Below are 15,817 nucleotides of genomic sequence, written 5' to 3'. Positions count from 1 at the left end.
TAAAGTGTCTTGCCCAAGGACATCCCAACAGTGACTAGGATGGGGAAAGCTGGATTTTTGGATAAAAAACAATCTGTATCTGAAACATGGTCGAAGGTGCTTCCCATTAGACAATGTTCAATTGAAGATATAAATTGTTTTGACATTTTTGAGGCATCACACGGGTGTTTCCTCTGCAACAGTAAACCCAGTGACTTCCACGGCTGGGGGAATACGTAGGAAGTGATCTAATGGGCCATTTTTATTGAGCAACAAAGAGTCATGTTTCCTCACCAGTAAGCGCATGCTCATACATGCACAAATAAGTACGTCGAATCATAGACTGACACACATAAACATAGCAGTGGGCAACCCTACACTAGCACTTAGATCCAGTCAAGCACTTTAAACTTAGCACTGCAACCAGTTTCTTTTTAGGATTAGATCACAGCGCGTGTTTGACAGGCACGATCCCATCTGTCACTTAGGTTAAACTACTTGGACAGGTCACAAGGTTCAAGGAGGATTCGGTTAGTCCAAATCTTGTATAAATCCTTCCATGTTCACTGTAAGTGTATCATTTCTATTTTCTGGTTACAAACTTCATTACAAATCAACATTTCCAACAAGTCGGAAGGCCTAAATGGAGTGCGTAGTTTTCTGGGGAGGGGGACTGCGTTTCTCTACTTCTGACAACACAGAGAGCACTAGTGCACTGTAATTTAAGACTTCAAAGATTGTTTATTTTTCAATATTTGCATACATGCAATGTAATCAGTATAACGTTTCTCGCTGACCATGGAGCAAATTACAACAACCTGATGAGCACCAATTAAATCAGCAAATAATGTTCATGAATATAGTAAAACTCTGTTCATTCATCCATCCATTTTCGACCGCTTATCCCTCTTTGGGGGGTTGGAGCCGATTGCAGCTGGGAAACTCCATACATCGTATTCACCAATCCAATCAATGATGTCATAAATGGACACAGCTTTACTGTAAGATGGATTTAAAAACAATACGACAACTACGTGCGTCCTACAATTTAACATGGTTTACATGTGCATCAAACGCAGCATGCACTTTCTTGTTTTCAACCAATCACATATCACCACAACAAGTCATTGCCGATTTAATAATTCGGAAATACCAACATGAACACCACCACTGACCAATAATTGTCACTGAACATAATCCAGTCAGTTAGTTACCTTATCTTGTGATCAAGTGTTTTGGTGGTTCTGTCATGAGCAGTTAAATAAAAACATTTATTTCAAGTCATGCAACTTTTGATTCACTCTAACAAATAGCCTCAACCTATGGAAATACAGGTAGTCCTCATGCTTTATTTCTGGGCTATGTAGGCCACATACTGTTTTTATTACTGTTAGGGATGATACTCGAAACCGGTTTTCCCGGTTGTTCGATAAGAAAAGAACCGAGTTCTCGGACTCGAATCCCTTTTTGAGAACCGGTACACGTTATCGAGACCACAATAGTAAAGAAAAAGAGTTGGTTCTTTATTCGAATCCCTCGGAACGAATCCCGTCCCGACCAGAAATGCTCCGTGTGACATCACAAGAAATGACGTCACGTAGCTCAGTCATTAGGCGCAGAAAGCGAAAGCAGGAGCAGACTACAAACACATGACGAACACTTTTACGACCAACCGGAAACATAGCAACCAGGCTAGCAACTCACCTCCTTTACGGCAGCTGTCGCAACGTTCTTAAAGCAACCGCAGCACATACATATATATATATATACACAACACATCTCCCTTTTTTAACTTTTGTTTTTCTTTCCTTGTAAACAAAACAAAATCACACTGTATATGTGTTGTCTGTCTAATTATAAATAACGCAGATGAGGCGTGTTGGCTGAGTTACTGACGTTTACTTTCACAGCGTGCTCATAACCTCATTCTTACGTGACGACATGCAACAACACTTTTCGGGGCTACCGCGCATGCTCGTCACTCCCGTTGCATGCTGGGTAGTGTAGTTGTTATATTCCCTAGCTCATAACATCTTTCCCCCTATAAAGAAATAATGTTAACTCAATAATCAATCAATCAATCAATCAATGTTTATTTATATAGCCCTAAATCACAAGTGTTTCAAAGGGCTGTAGAGTGTATTTCTTTTTTTAGCTTTAACTTTTCATTTTGTAGCATTGTAACCACATTTGCAAACAACTTTTCTCTTCATAGAAGTTTCTTTCAATAAAGAAATAAAGTGCAAAAATGTCAAAGCATCATAACAAACAGTTATGTCAAATAGCAGCAGAACTGCACTTTTTGGAGAGCTGTATTATTTTCAGTTTTGTGCACAAGGGACTGATTTTATTTAACACTATAGTATTATTTATACACCAATAGTGATCACAGAGACAAGTTGTTTCTGTGTTACTGTATATATTTGCTTTTCTGAAAAATCCCACTTAATATACTTTGGGTAACAGTCAATATTTATTTATTTTATTTTATTTTTTTAGGGGGGAAACAGTCAATATTTATTTATTTATTAGATTCAATTGTTTTCTTATATAATAAAAGTGAGCTTTTGTTAAACTAATTATTGTGTGTTTTTTTCCATATACAACAACCTATCTGGACTCGATAAGAGAATCAATAAGGAATTGGTTTGATAAGAGGATTCGATAATAGACTCGAACTCGATAATTTCTTATCAAACATCATCCCTAATTACTGTAACAGAAAAAAAAAGTATGTGCTAAATGTGTGCGGCAAAAGAATATGTGGGCAGAATATTGCGTAGTCATGCATCACTAAACTCAGGAAGGACAACATGGCGTCCGTCTGTAGTATCCTTGGAGGTGTCATTTTACTTTATTTTTCATTGACAAACTTTTTGCGCTTGGAAACAGCATTTGCGAGTATAGGCGAGAGAAAAACAGTGTCTCGATTCTTCCTTACATCTTGCGTATAGAGTAATTGACAATAAAGAATCTTTGAAGTCTTTAAAGGCTTTGAAGTCTTGAAGTCACTTTTGGGGTTTTTTGTGAACCATGTTTCACTTCATGTCTCTCAAGCACATGGTGAACTCCTCTGACAGAAGTGCATCAGTGAAAAAGAAAGTGAAGAGTGCGGTGAAATTAGACAAGGAAGGGAAGAGATGCCAACCAACATTGGCTGCATGCCTGGTCCAAGCCATTCAAACGCTGCGACCATCATCAAGGATAAAGATGGTATTATGAACATGTGTAAAGATTAGTTCCTAAGAAATGGAGAGACAAGTAGCAGCATAGTTGTTTAATTTTTGAGACTTCCCCCTCCCAAAAAGCCTTGTATTACGTTTTCTTTGACTTACTCTTTTAGAATTGTATTACATTTCATTTTCCCCCAAAGCTTTCAGTCCTCATCATAACCCTTGCACTTTAATCTGGGGTAGGGCTGCAGAAAATTATTTTAGTAATCAAGTATTCTATCGATTGGTTTGTTTGATTAATCGAGAAATTAGATAACACACTTGATATCCTCAATGTGTATTTTAGGGAAAATAGTTTAAGTTAACTATTATTTTCTGCTAGCCATAACCTTCATTGTCTTATTATAATAAATGCAAATCATCAACATTGAAATTGCACTTTTAAAATGTGTGTAAAACTATCCATTCTGTGTTCTATCGAAATGAGCCCGCTTCGTCAAAAAAGCTACCAGCTGTGTCATTGATTTACACTACTGGCGCATCAAAAATTGATAGCTTAAGTTTTGAAATGCCGATTTATGTATCAAATAACAATAAAATAAGCACTTACTTGTAGCAACAGTGACATATAGTAAAACTGAAATATGCAGTATTTAGTAATTAGAGCCTTAAAAGATCAATAATGCAGGACACCATTGATTTTAATTCTTTAATATTTTTGAATAATTACAGTGAAAAGTTAAATAAAATCCTACTAAATATATTTGGGATCCAAAAGGTCCACCACTCATAAAGTGATACATTTTTATTAGTTTTTTTTTACTTTTAACACTTAATCTACGAGATCGACTTCAGATATATCTGTCGATTTTACGTTTCAACTATTATTTTGTTTGTTTTATGCTCTTTTGTCGACTAAAACTTTGATGTTTTTATATGGCAACCACACAATATATGCAATACTTTTTCCACATAAAACATTTTAAAGTATTATTTTTTAACTAATAATTCATTATAACACAGATTTGTAGTCTTTTTTTTCAATTGTTTTAGCAATGGCAAAAAAAAGAAAAATTAACAAAGACAAAAGAAAAAAAACAGCCTGCATGGCAGCTTTGTGTCAACATTGCAACTTTTTCTTGTTAGATTTCACCTCATTCCACTTTTTTAAAATGTTTTTTTTACATTTTTGCAATATTATCAATTTTGCAATTTTTGCAGAATGTGTGGCGGGCCGGTAAACAATTAGCTGCGGGCCGCAAATGGCCGCACTTTGGACACCCCTGTACTATACATATAATACAATAAAGTCCCATATAAAATTATGTTTCTGGCAATACTTTAATTTTGCCTTTGAAAGTAACACTCCAATGTCCATTAGTGGAGCTGTACACATACCAAAATGATTCCCGAGCACGGCCACCGCTGCTGCTCACTGCTCCCCTCACCTCCCAGGGGGTGGAACAAGGGGATGGGTCAAATGCAGAGGTTAATTTCACCTCACCTAGTGTGTGTGTGTGTGACGATCAGTGGTACTTTAAATGTCCTATTGTGAGGCTCTGAGATTCTTAGCCCAGTAACTACAGAAGTTCTTTAAATAGACGTATTTCACGGTCACGTGATCAGTGTGGTTAACGGTTTATTTCAACTCGCTAATTGGCTCTCAAAATCGAGTAAAGTAAACGGAGGGGGGAAAAAAGCGGAAATACTGTACTTTAAACACCATGTGCTTTTGTAGCATAGAATGAACAAACTATTTATTACAAGTTTGACATCTTCAAATGACTTTCACAAACATTAATCAAACTAAACCACATCGTTGTCGGCTAGCTCTTAGCTAGAAAGTAACATTTTACTCCCAAATAGCAACAATACCACGCCGGGAGGGGGTGGAATAAAAACAGAACACGTGTTTCTAAAAAAAAAATAAAAAAATTCGCTACTAGAGCAGCGCTAACAACGTTTAAAACCATGCCACGCGTCAGGCAGAAGAAAGCCGGCTAACAACGCGGAGAAACATGGTTGAATTTGATGGAAAAGCATCTCTTTAACCAGCTGCCGGGCAAACACAAGGCACAGGCGGACAAAGAAGCGGACAGACGTGGCGGTAAGTTAACGGCGTGGGTACGTACGGTTCTCAAGAAAGGTCGCGTTTGTTCCGATGATTCATCCATCTCACTCCCAGCCGAACTTTTTTTGGGTCACCGTTGAGTTTTACGCCGGTAATGTAGCGAAGAGGAAACCGGCCGGATTGACACTTGAGTGAACTGAGGACTGGCTGTGCGTTTCTGGTGACGTAGTAAGGCCACGCCTCTAAAATGACTGCCAGTGGTTGATTGCCAATAGGATTTCACCATTCAGACTTTTAACCAATCAAACCTTGTTACGTCATCGCAAGGTTGGACTTTGGGTACCGACCGGACGTCAAAGCGGGCTTTTTGTGTTCTTGGATGCTTAACCAACATCCTGTCATTTCTATCAAGTATATCCAAAAAAAGCTTTCAATGAATTCAAATTTAAGTAGATAATGTGTGTCCACGAGAAGGCAATAGATATTGCTGATTTCAATTAAGACTCAAAGGTACAAAACCCAAAACCAGTGAAGTTGGCACGTTGTGTAAATTGTAAATAAAAACCGAATACAATGATTTGCAATTTCTTTCCAACCTATATTCAGTTGAATACACTGCAAAGACAAGATACTTAACGTTCCAACTGGTATTTTTTGCAAATATTAGCTCATTTGGAATTTGATGCCTGCAACATAATTCAAAAAAGCTGGCACAAGTGGCAAAAAAGACTGAGAAAGTTGAGGAATGCTCATCAAACACTCATTTGGAACATTCCACAGGTGAACTGGGCTAATTGGGAACAGGTGGGTGCCATGATTGGGTTTAAAAGCAGCTTCCATGAAATGCTCATTTACATCCATTACAAAGCATGATGGGAAACATGCAAAACACTCTCCACACTCATCCATGTTTGGCGCATTTTAGCTGCTTGATGTATCTGATTGATTACGAAACTTTAAGAAGGTCGTCCCGGAAGTAAACAAGGTAGAAGTCAAACTTTCACATACTTTTAATATCCAATAATATTAATTATTTATCCATGATGCAGTGAACCTGGCCCTCCACTTCATCCTGGAGCATCTGGACTCCCCAGGAACCTACGCTAGGATCCTGTTTGTGGACTTCAGCTCTGCCTTCAACACCATCCTCCCTGGACTGCTACGAGACAAGCTCTACCAGCTCAGCGTGCCCGACTCCCTCTGCAGTTGGATCATTGACTTCCTGACAGACCGAAGACAGCACGTGCGGCTGGGGAAGATTCCTTTGAATTCCTTATAAGTCTGTAACAAGATCTGATAGCTCAGTTACAGCTCTTGTTATTACCAAATCTGTGTTATATGTGTTTTATGTTGCACGATTGCACCAAGAAAAATTCCTAGTTTGTGAACCCGTTCTCAAACAATGGTGATACAACTATTCTGATTCTGATTCTGATTATATAACAAAACCCAAAACCAGTGAAGTTGGCACGTTGTGTAAATGGTAAATAAAAACAGAATACAATGATTTGCAAATCCTTTTCAACCTATATTCAATTGCAGCTTCCATGAAATAAAGCATGATGGGAAACATGCAAAACACTCAACACACTCATCCATGTTTGGCGCATTTTAGCTGCTTGATATATCTGATTGATTACAACACTTTAAGAAGGTCGTCCCGGATGTAAACAAGGTAGAAGTCAAACTTTCACATGCTTTTAATATCCAATAATATTAATTATTTATCCATCATATTACAAAACCCAAAACCAGTGTAGTTGGCACGTTGTGTAAATGGTAAATAAAAACAGAATACAATGATTTGCAAATCCTTTTCAACCTATAATCAATTGAATAGACTGCAAAGACAAGATACTTAACGTTCAAACTGGTAAACTTTGTTATTTTTTGGAAATATTAGCTCATTTGGAATGTGATGCCTGCAACATGTTTCAAAAAAGCTGGCACAAGTGGCAAAAAAAGACTGAGAAAGTTGAGGAATGCTCATCAAACACTTATATTTGGAACATTCCACAGGAGAACAGGCTAATTGAGAACAGATGGGTGCCATGATTGGGTATAAAAGCAGCTTCCATGAAATAAAGCATGATGGGAAACATGCAAAACACTCTCCACACTCATCCATGTTTGGCGCATTTCAGCTGCTTGATATATCTGATTGATTACAACACTTTAAGAAGGTCGTCCCGGACGTAAACAAGGTAGAAGTCAAACTTTCACATACTTTTAATATCCAATAATATTAATTATGTATCCATTATATTACAAAAACCCAAAACCAGTGAAGTTGGCACGTTGTGTAAATGGTAAATAAAAGCAGAATACAATGATTTGCAAATCCTTTTCAACCTGTATTCAATTGAATAGACTGCAAAGACAAGATACTTAACGTTCAAACTGGTAAACTTCGTTATTTTTTGCGAATATTAGCTCATTTGGAATGTGATGCCTGCAACATGTTTCAAAAAAGCTGGCACAAGTGGCAAAAAAGACTGGGAAAGTTGAGGAATGCTCATCAAACACTTATTTGGAACATCCCACAGGTGAACAGGCTAATTGGGAACAGGTGGGTGCCATGATTGGGTATAAAAGCAGCTTTCATGAAATGCTCAGTCATTTACAAACAAGGATGGGGCGAGGGTCACCACTTTGTGAACAAATGCGTGAGCAAATTGTCGAACAGTTTAAGAACAACATTTCTCAAGGAATTTAGGGATTTCACCATCTACGGTCCGTAATAACATCAAAAGTTTCAGAGAATCTGGAGAAATCACTGCACGTAAGCAGCAATGCCCGTGACCTTTGATCCGTCTGGCATCAAAAAGCGACATCAGTGTGTAAAGGATATCACCACATGGGCTCAGGAAGAGTTCAGAAAACCACTGTCAGTAACTACAGTGCAACTAAGTGCAAGTTAAAATTCTGCTATGCAAAGCAAAATGCCATTTATCAACAACACCCAGAAACGCCGCCAGCTTCGCTGGACCTGAGCTCATCTAAGATGGACTGATGCAAAATGGAAAAGTGTTCGGTGGTCTGACGAGTCCACATTTCAAATTGTTTTTGGAAACTGTGGACGTCGTGTCCTCCGGACCAAAGAGGAAAAGAACCATCCGCACTAATACAGGCGCAAAGTTCAAAAGCCAGCATCTGTGATGGTATGGGGGTGTATTAGTGCCCAAATCATGGGTAACTTACACATCTGGGAAGGCACCATTAGTGCTGAAAGGTACATACAGGTTTTGGCGCAAAATACTTTGCCATCCAAGCGACGTATTTTTCATGGACGCCCCTGCTTATTCAGCAAGCCAAACCACATTCTGCACGTGTTACAACAGCGTGACTTCGTACTAAAAGTGTGCGGGTACTAGACTGGCCTGCCTGTGTAGCGCAATATGAAGCGTAAAATACCACAACGGCGACCCCGGACTGTTGAACAACTTAAGCTGTACATCAAGCAAGAATGGGAAATAATTCCACCTGAAAAGCTTAATTATAGGTGTCCTCAGTTCCCAAACTTTTACGTAGTGTTGTTAAAAGGAAAGGCCATGTAACACAGTGGTGAAACTGCCTCTGTGCCAACTTTTTTGCAATGTGTTGCTGCCATTAAATTCTAAGTTAATGATTATTTACAAAAAAAAATGTGTTTCTTAGTTCAAACATTAGATATCTTGTCTTTGCAGTCTATTCAATTGAATATAAGTTGAAAATGATTTTCAAATCATTGTTTTCTGTTTTTATTTACCATTTACACAACGTGCCAACTTCACTGGTTTTGGGTCTTGTATATCGCAGTGGTTCTCAAACTGTTTTTACCAAGTACCACCTCAGAAAACACTCGGCTCTCATAATGACCAACATTAATTTTAGTCGCGTAATAGGCCTAAATAGTCATTAAAAACCAGGCAGAAGTTTTATTTACAAGTATATTTAATTGTTGTGGCCACTGTAACATTGCACACAGTTTGAATAGTAACACTGTGTTTGAATATTTAAACCCTATATAAAGGCCCGTTTCAAGGTATTGGGGGCTTTAAGCAAAGGGGGTACATAAACATCTTTAACCCATTGAAGCGCATCACACACTCATGTTTTTAGTCCTAACCACGTTTATTAAAACCAATATATTTCTAAAAAAATATAGATATAAATCAATATGTATAAATTATATCAAATACGTAATTAACATGAATACAACACAGAAAATGAATTTAACTTGAATAAATATAAATATTTATATATCAATTAATCAATCAAAGTTGATTGATATATCCCTTAATCACAAGTTCCTCAAAGGGCTGCACAAACCACAACGACATCCCCTGATCTGAATCCACATCTGGGCAAGGAAAAACTCCAAAAACCCAAAATGGGGAAAAAGAAGAAACCTTGGGAATAGTCCACAGATGCAATGTATGCCAAGTGGGTACAGTCATTAAATGATTCATGATAATGTGAGAGTCCAATCTATTGGGGGCTAGCAGAGGGTCTTAGGAGGTCTTCTTCCATGTGGTCCACCCCGGGTCACGACTTAGAACAGATAGCGCCTACTCCAGATTGGTACCTCTCCAGGCATTATCGCTTGGCCACCTGGTAACCTCTACATGCAGGAGAGGGGGCCAAAAAAGAGAACGGCAGGTCAACTGATCTAAAACAGAGTCTATTTAAAAGCGAGAGAATATAGACAAGTTTTCAGGTGGGACTTGAATGCTTCTAGTGAGGTAGCATTTCTACTGTAACTGTTGTTTGTGGGACATTTCAAAGCACTTGAGCCTGAATAGACAAAATAGAAAAACAGAAAATATAATATGAAAAAATGCAAATAGCATTTACAAAATACTAAATATGTACACATATTTTAAAAATCCTTGTTTTTTTTAAATATATATAATAGAAAAATAAAATACAATAAGGAAATACAAATGTAAACATAATGTTTGTATTTGAGCATACTTTCCAACTCTCTGTAGTGAAGTGAATTAATTAACTCATATCATGTTTTGCTTATGGTAAAGATTTATATCCAACTTGGAGAAGGCGAACAACCAAGTTTAATCAAATAGTGGTATTTCAGTTTGAGCACATAAGGTAAGGCCCCTTAATTTGATATTTGCACATGTATTGGATCACTTCTCGTAAAAAAAAGAGGCTCTAATTGGGACTTCGGAATGCAAAAGTGATAGCCATATCCTTGAGAAGAGACTACCTGTCTAGCTCAAAGCCAACATTAAAGTTATGACTTAAGTGAGTTGTTTAGAACAGTGGTCCCCAACCTTTTTGTAGCTGCAGACCGGTCAATGCTTGAAAATTTGTCCCACGGACCGGTGGTATTATTATTATTATTATTTTTTGGTCATAAAGAAATACAATCATGTGTGCTTACGGACTGCATCCCTGCAGACTGTATTGATCTATATTGATATATAATGTATATATTGTGTTTTTTATGTTGATTTAATAAAAATTAAAAAAATTAAAAATAAATATATATATTTTTAAATTTTTTATTTCTTGTGCGGCCCGGTACCAATCGGTCCACGGACCGGTACCGGGCCACGGCCCGGTGGTTGGGGACCACTGGTTTAGAAGACACTTTCACATGAACATCTCCTTACATGGTCAGGTTGTGTTCTTCTGAATCAACACACACCCAAACGCAGGAAGAAGGAATATAAGACTGTGGTTTGGCCTTTCCAGGTTAGGAGTGCCTAATTTTTTTTGACTTGACCTCCTCTGGGCACTGAAGTCCTGAATAATGACGCTCGCTTGTAATAAAACAACTTTTTGTTCCGCAAAGCGTCTCCGACATCTCTTTTGATCCAGCCGCACTGCTGTGTCGCCCTTCTGCCCGGGAGAAGATGACAAGACCAGAAATAAACTTCAGTTGCATCAGCACTGGTAAGTGGTGTGGACTCAAGCTGCCTTGATGAGGTGGATGCAGACTCGGCCATGGTTTCTTCATCTTTGTTCTCCTCATAAACTTGAGGTGACTTTGATGGCACTGTTAGAAAATGAATAATTAATTTATCAATCGCATTTAGCATGCATAACAGTGGAGCACTTGTTACATAGATATTAGCGAAGGCCTTACATTTGAAAATATGAAATGTCCTGAAGTGACTGGTATGGACAGTATAATTATGTAAAACCAAATGTGAAATATGTCAGGCCATTTAACATGTACTGTAGGCTATTGGTCACCTATGGTCATGAGCTTTGGGTTATGACCGAAAGGACAAGATCACGGGTACAAGCGGCCGAAATGAGTTTCCTCCGCCGGGTGGTGGGGCTCTCCCTTAGAGATAGGGTGAGAAGCTCTGCCATCCGGGAGGGGCTCAAAGTAAAGCCGCTGCTCCTCCACATGGAGAGGAGCCAGATGAGGTGGTTCGGGCATCTGGTCAGGATGCCACCCGAACGCCTCCCTAGGGAGGTGTTTAGGGCACGTCCGACCGGTATGAGGCCACGGGAAAGACCCAGGACACGTTGGGAAGACTATGTCTCCCGGCTAGCCTGGGAACGCCTCGGGATCCCCCGGGAAGAGCTGGACGAAGTGGCTGGGGAGAGTGTAGTCTGGGCTTCCCTGCTTAGGCTGCTGCCCCCGCGACCCGACCTCGGATAAGCGGAAGAAGATGGATGGATGTAGGCTATTGGAATAGGGCACTATTAACTGCCACATAAGAGAATTACACAGGGATGTCAAACATGCAGCCCGCGGACCTGATCCGGGGGCCCCATGTTTCAATCTGGCCCGCGAGATGACTTTGCTAAGTGTGAAATTGAGATGCATTTTTAAATTAAAGAAACTGCTGTTCTAAATGTGTCCGCTGGATGTCGCAATAGCAATTCTGTTAGGCAAGCAAATTATTTTTATTTTATGTTTTTATTTTTATTAAATCAACATAAAAAACACAAGATACACTTACAATTAGTGCACCAACCCCAAAAAACTCCATCCCCCATTGACACTCATTCACACTCATTCACACAAAATGGGTTGTTTCTTTTTGTTATTAATATTTTGGTTCCTACAATATAGAACAATACAGTCTGCAAGAGATACAGTCCTTGAAGCACACATGATTGTGTGTGCTGCTGGTCCACTAAAATTTTCATTGATTACTATTTTTTATGTAATTGTTTTTATATTGTTTTACTTTCTTTTTTATTCAAGAAGATGTTTATTTATTTATCTTATTTTATTTTATTTATTTTAAAAAGGACCTTATCTTCACCAGACCAGGTTTTCAATAAAATTAGACTGTCTAAAGCAGGGGTGTCAAACTCATTTTAGATCGAGGGCCACATAGAGAAAAATCTACTCCCAAGTGGGCCGGGCTGGTAAAATCACGGCACGATAACTTAAAAATAAAGACGTTGTTTTCTTTGTTGAAAAATAAAACAAATTGTACAAATCATAATGTTGTTGTTCTTTTTTTACACTTACATGTTGCGGTTAAATAGTATTTTATCTTTATTTGTCGTTGTTTATACTTTCTGAATAAATTATGTGATAATGTTCATCAGTCGAACATTGGTGTTAATTTTCAATCTATCAAGATAAGGAAATAATATCAAAATCAAATTACAGGCCGCTATTTATGTAGTTTGCTCATTTTCCTCGACTGGTGCGCTAACATCATGTGTTTTTTTGTTTTTTTTTACATATGTGGCATAATCTTAACCTGACTCTCGCCAGATCCTTGTAGTTCGCTGAGCTCCACACAAGGATCTGGGACTTCTCAATAGAAGATGTATTTCAGAAGGCCTTGTAAAAAAATAATTGTATGTGATTGGATAAACCACTTGTCCATTATCTTGAATGACATGCCGCTTCAACCACTCACAATGAAATCAACCCGTGACGCTGATGAGAACGACGCTGGGAAATGCAAAACAGAACAGCCGACATATTGGATAACGACAGAGCGAAAAGTTAGAGAACTTTTACTGAAACAATGCAGCAATGTCAGTAGACGATCAATGTTTGTGCAAAGAAAATATGCAGAATCAATGTCAGCACACGACTCCTCGCTGCGTGCCGCCATTGTTGTTTGAATCAAACAGTCGCTTAGGCGCTACGTCACATCTATGAAATTCTGATTGGTTCATTATTTTTTGCTATCTTGAAGGAGTTTGCATTGCCCTCAAGCCCAGATCCTTGAGTGGAGCTCAGCGAACTACAAAGGCCTGTGGCGAGAGTCAGGTTAGAATAATCTACAAAGATACAAATAATTGCTTTTGCCACATCCAGTGGACACATTTAGAACAGCAGTTTCTCTCATTCAAAAATTCCAGGTTAATTTTTATACTTAGCAAACTCATCCCGCGGGCCGGATAAAACCTCTTTGCGGGCCTGATCCGGCCCTCGGGCCGTACGTTTGACACCCCTGGTCTAAAGGGTTCTTAAAACCAGGTCCAGTCCAGATTATGTCCAGGTCGGGCTCAGCAACACACACCTTCATTTATGTACACTGAAAATTAGGGAACGCAACAGATTGCATATAATCTATAAACAAAATTACATTTTCAAAATAAGCATTTATGTACAGTCCAGATTATGTCCAGGTCGGACCCAGCAACACACACCTTCATTTATGTACACTCAAATTAGGGAACACAACAACAGATTGCATATAATCTATAAACAAAATTAGCAAGCAAATACTTTATAGGGGAGAGAGCAAGTTTATCAAGCAAGAGGTACACGACTGCGACTGCTCCCCCTCGACCCAACGTAAAACAAACAGGAGTAAAATAAACAATTGGTAACCCCACTTAAAATGCTGCATGAGATACTGCACATTGATTTAATTCTGTGAAAATGATTGCCTTCTGTGCAAATTAAAATTTAGAAAGTAAACAGTGTGTGATTTACTGCAATACTATCAGTCTTTTAGGTTATTATATTTGGTTTGTTGAAATTGCACAGCTTTTATTGTTCTATCGATACACAGTGATGCCGAGAAGGCAGGGAGAAACTGCGGCGTGGCGAAGTTGGTAGAGTGGCCGTGCCAGCAATCGGAGAGTTGCTGGTTACTGGAGTTCAATCCCCACCTTCTACCATCCTAGTCACATCCGTTGTGTCTTTGGGCAAGACACTTCACCCTTGCTCCTGATGGCTGCTGGTTAGCGCCTTGCATGGCAGCTCCCGCCATCAGTGTGTGAATGTGTGTGTGAATGGGTGAATGTGGAAATACTATCAAAGCGCTTTTAGTACCTTGAAGGTAGAAAAGCGCTATACAAGTATAACCCATTTATCATTTATCATTTATAACCCTCTTGAAACGTTTCTTCCTCTGTTTGTATGGTTGTCGAGTTAGTGCAAAATTATTATGTAGAAATGACAAATGAGGTAGTTGATACATAGAATAGTTTTTATTAGAGTTGTCCGATAATGGCTTTTTTGCTGATATCCGATAATCCGATATTGTCCAACTCTTGATTACAGATTCCGATATCAACCGATACCGATATATACAGTTGTGGAATTAACAAATTATTATGCCTAATTTTGTTGTGATGCCCCGCTGGATGCATTAAACAAAGTAACAAGGTTTTCCAAAATAAGAGAACAACTTCAACTCCAATTATGGAAAAAAGTGCCAACATGGCGCTGCCATATTTATTATTGAAGTCACAAAAGTGCATTATTTTTTTTTACATGCCTCAAAACAGCAGCTTTGAATTTGGGACATGCTCTCCCTGCGGTAATCCTGATACCCACTACAACTATGGGAAATACTATACTTTGACTTTCACAAAGTGCATTATGTTTTTTTTATTTTTTAAACATGCCTCAAAACAGCAGCTACAAAAACAATGAAGGCACACAGCTTCAGTCCAGAGTATACTAGAGTAATAAAGTAAACAATAACATAGTCCTCCTTTAGTAGACTGCCTGGCATACTGTATAACAGGAAATGATAAACTGGGCTCAATCTGCCCTGCTCTAACTTATTTGTATGAGTAACACAAATGTGCTGCAAGCTAGTGGTGAGTGCTTGAAGTGGCCTAGCAGTCAGCCACAGATTCTGAAATGCTGCGTTGAGACAGGGCACCTCCGTTCACTGCAAGCTGCTTTTGGTGTTTACTGTTGATCCATCTTCTGCTTGTATTCATCGTGTATCTCCTTATGATTCTTGAAGAGGTGGGAGATCAAATTGCTTGTATTAAAGGAAGACGTCTTGGTTCCTCCTCGCATAACCAACTTTTTGCAGTCATTGCAAATTGCCAGTTTTTTTTATCCGTCAGACACACTTTAAAATAATCCCAAACCATAGACATGGTGTCGTTAGTCAGTCACCGAGCGAGCTCGCTTGCTAGCCACGGCTACAGCACCGGCAACAACACACTCTTGTTGTTGTTATGCTGCGCTCGCGGCGGTTTGATGAGGTCATCAAGCGTCGCCAGTAAACCTCTCATGCTGCAGTGGTCAACTCCTGTGTTGTGTGTGAGAGAGGGGAGAGGGGTGAGGGGAGGGGCTGCTGACTGGAAGACGCAACTGCTCTGTACTGCTCCCTACGTCCGTGTTTTACCGTATAGCAGCGTTTTAAAAAGTCATTAATTTTAATTTTTGAAACCGATACCGATA

The 15,817-nt window shown here is 38.9% G+C and overlaps 1 protein-coding gene across 3 annotated transcripts in view; it reads right to left on the bottom strand.

Moving 5' to 3' along the window:
- The window catches only part of LOC133636234 (sodium bicarbonate cotransporter 3-like), an 88,507-nt gene extending 83,056 nt beyond the window's left edge, over positions 1 to 5,451 (bottom strand). For 2 of the 3 annotated variants that reach the window (XM_062030031.1, XM_062030028.1), the window contains exon 1: positions 5,285 to 5,451. In XM_062030031.1, coding sequence (XP_061886015.1) covers positions 5,285 to 5,326 — 42 coding nt within the window. In that variant the 5' untranslated portion in view covers positions 5,327 to 5,451. The remainder of the gene's footprint in view (positions 1 to 5,284) is intronic. The other variant, XM_062030030.1, reaches the window with a different exon arrangement.
- Positions 5,452 to 15,817: the final 10,366 nt, after the last annotated feature.

The sequence above is a fragment of the Entelurus aequoreus genome, linkage group LG20 (assembly GCF_033978785.1).
Source record: "Entelurus aequoreus isolate RoL-2023_Sb linkage group LG20, RoL_Eaeq_v1.1, whole genome shotgun sequence".
NCBI classification, from domain to species: domain Eukaryota; kingdom Metazoa; phylum Chordata; class Actinopteri; order Syngnathiformes; family Syngnathidae; genus Entelurus; species Entelurus aequoreus.
This window is presented reverse-complemented; position numbering and strand designations above follow the sequence as displayed.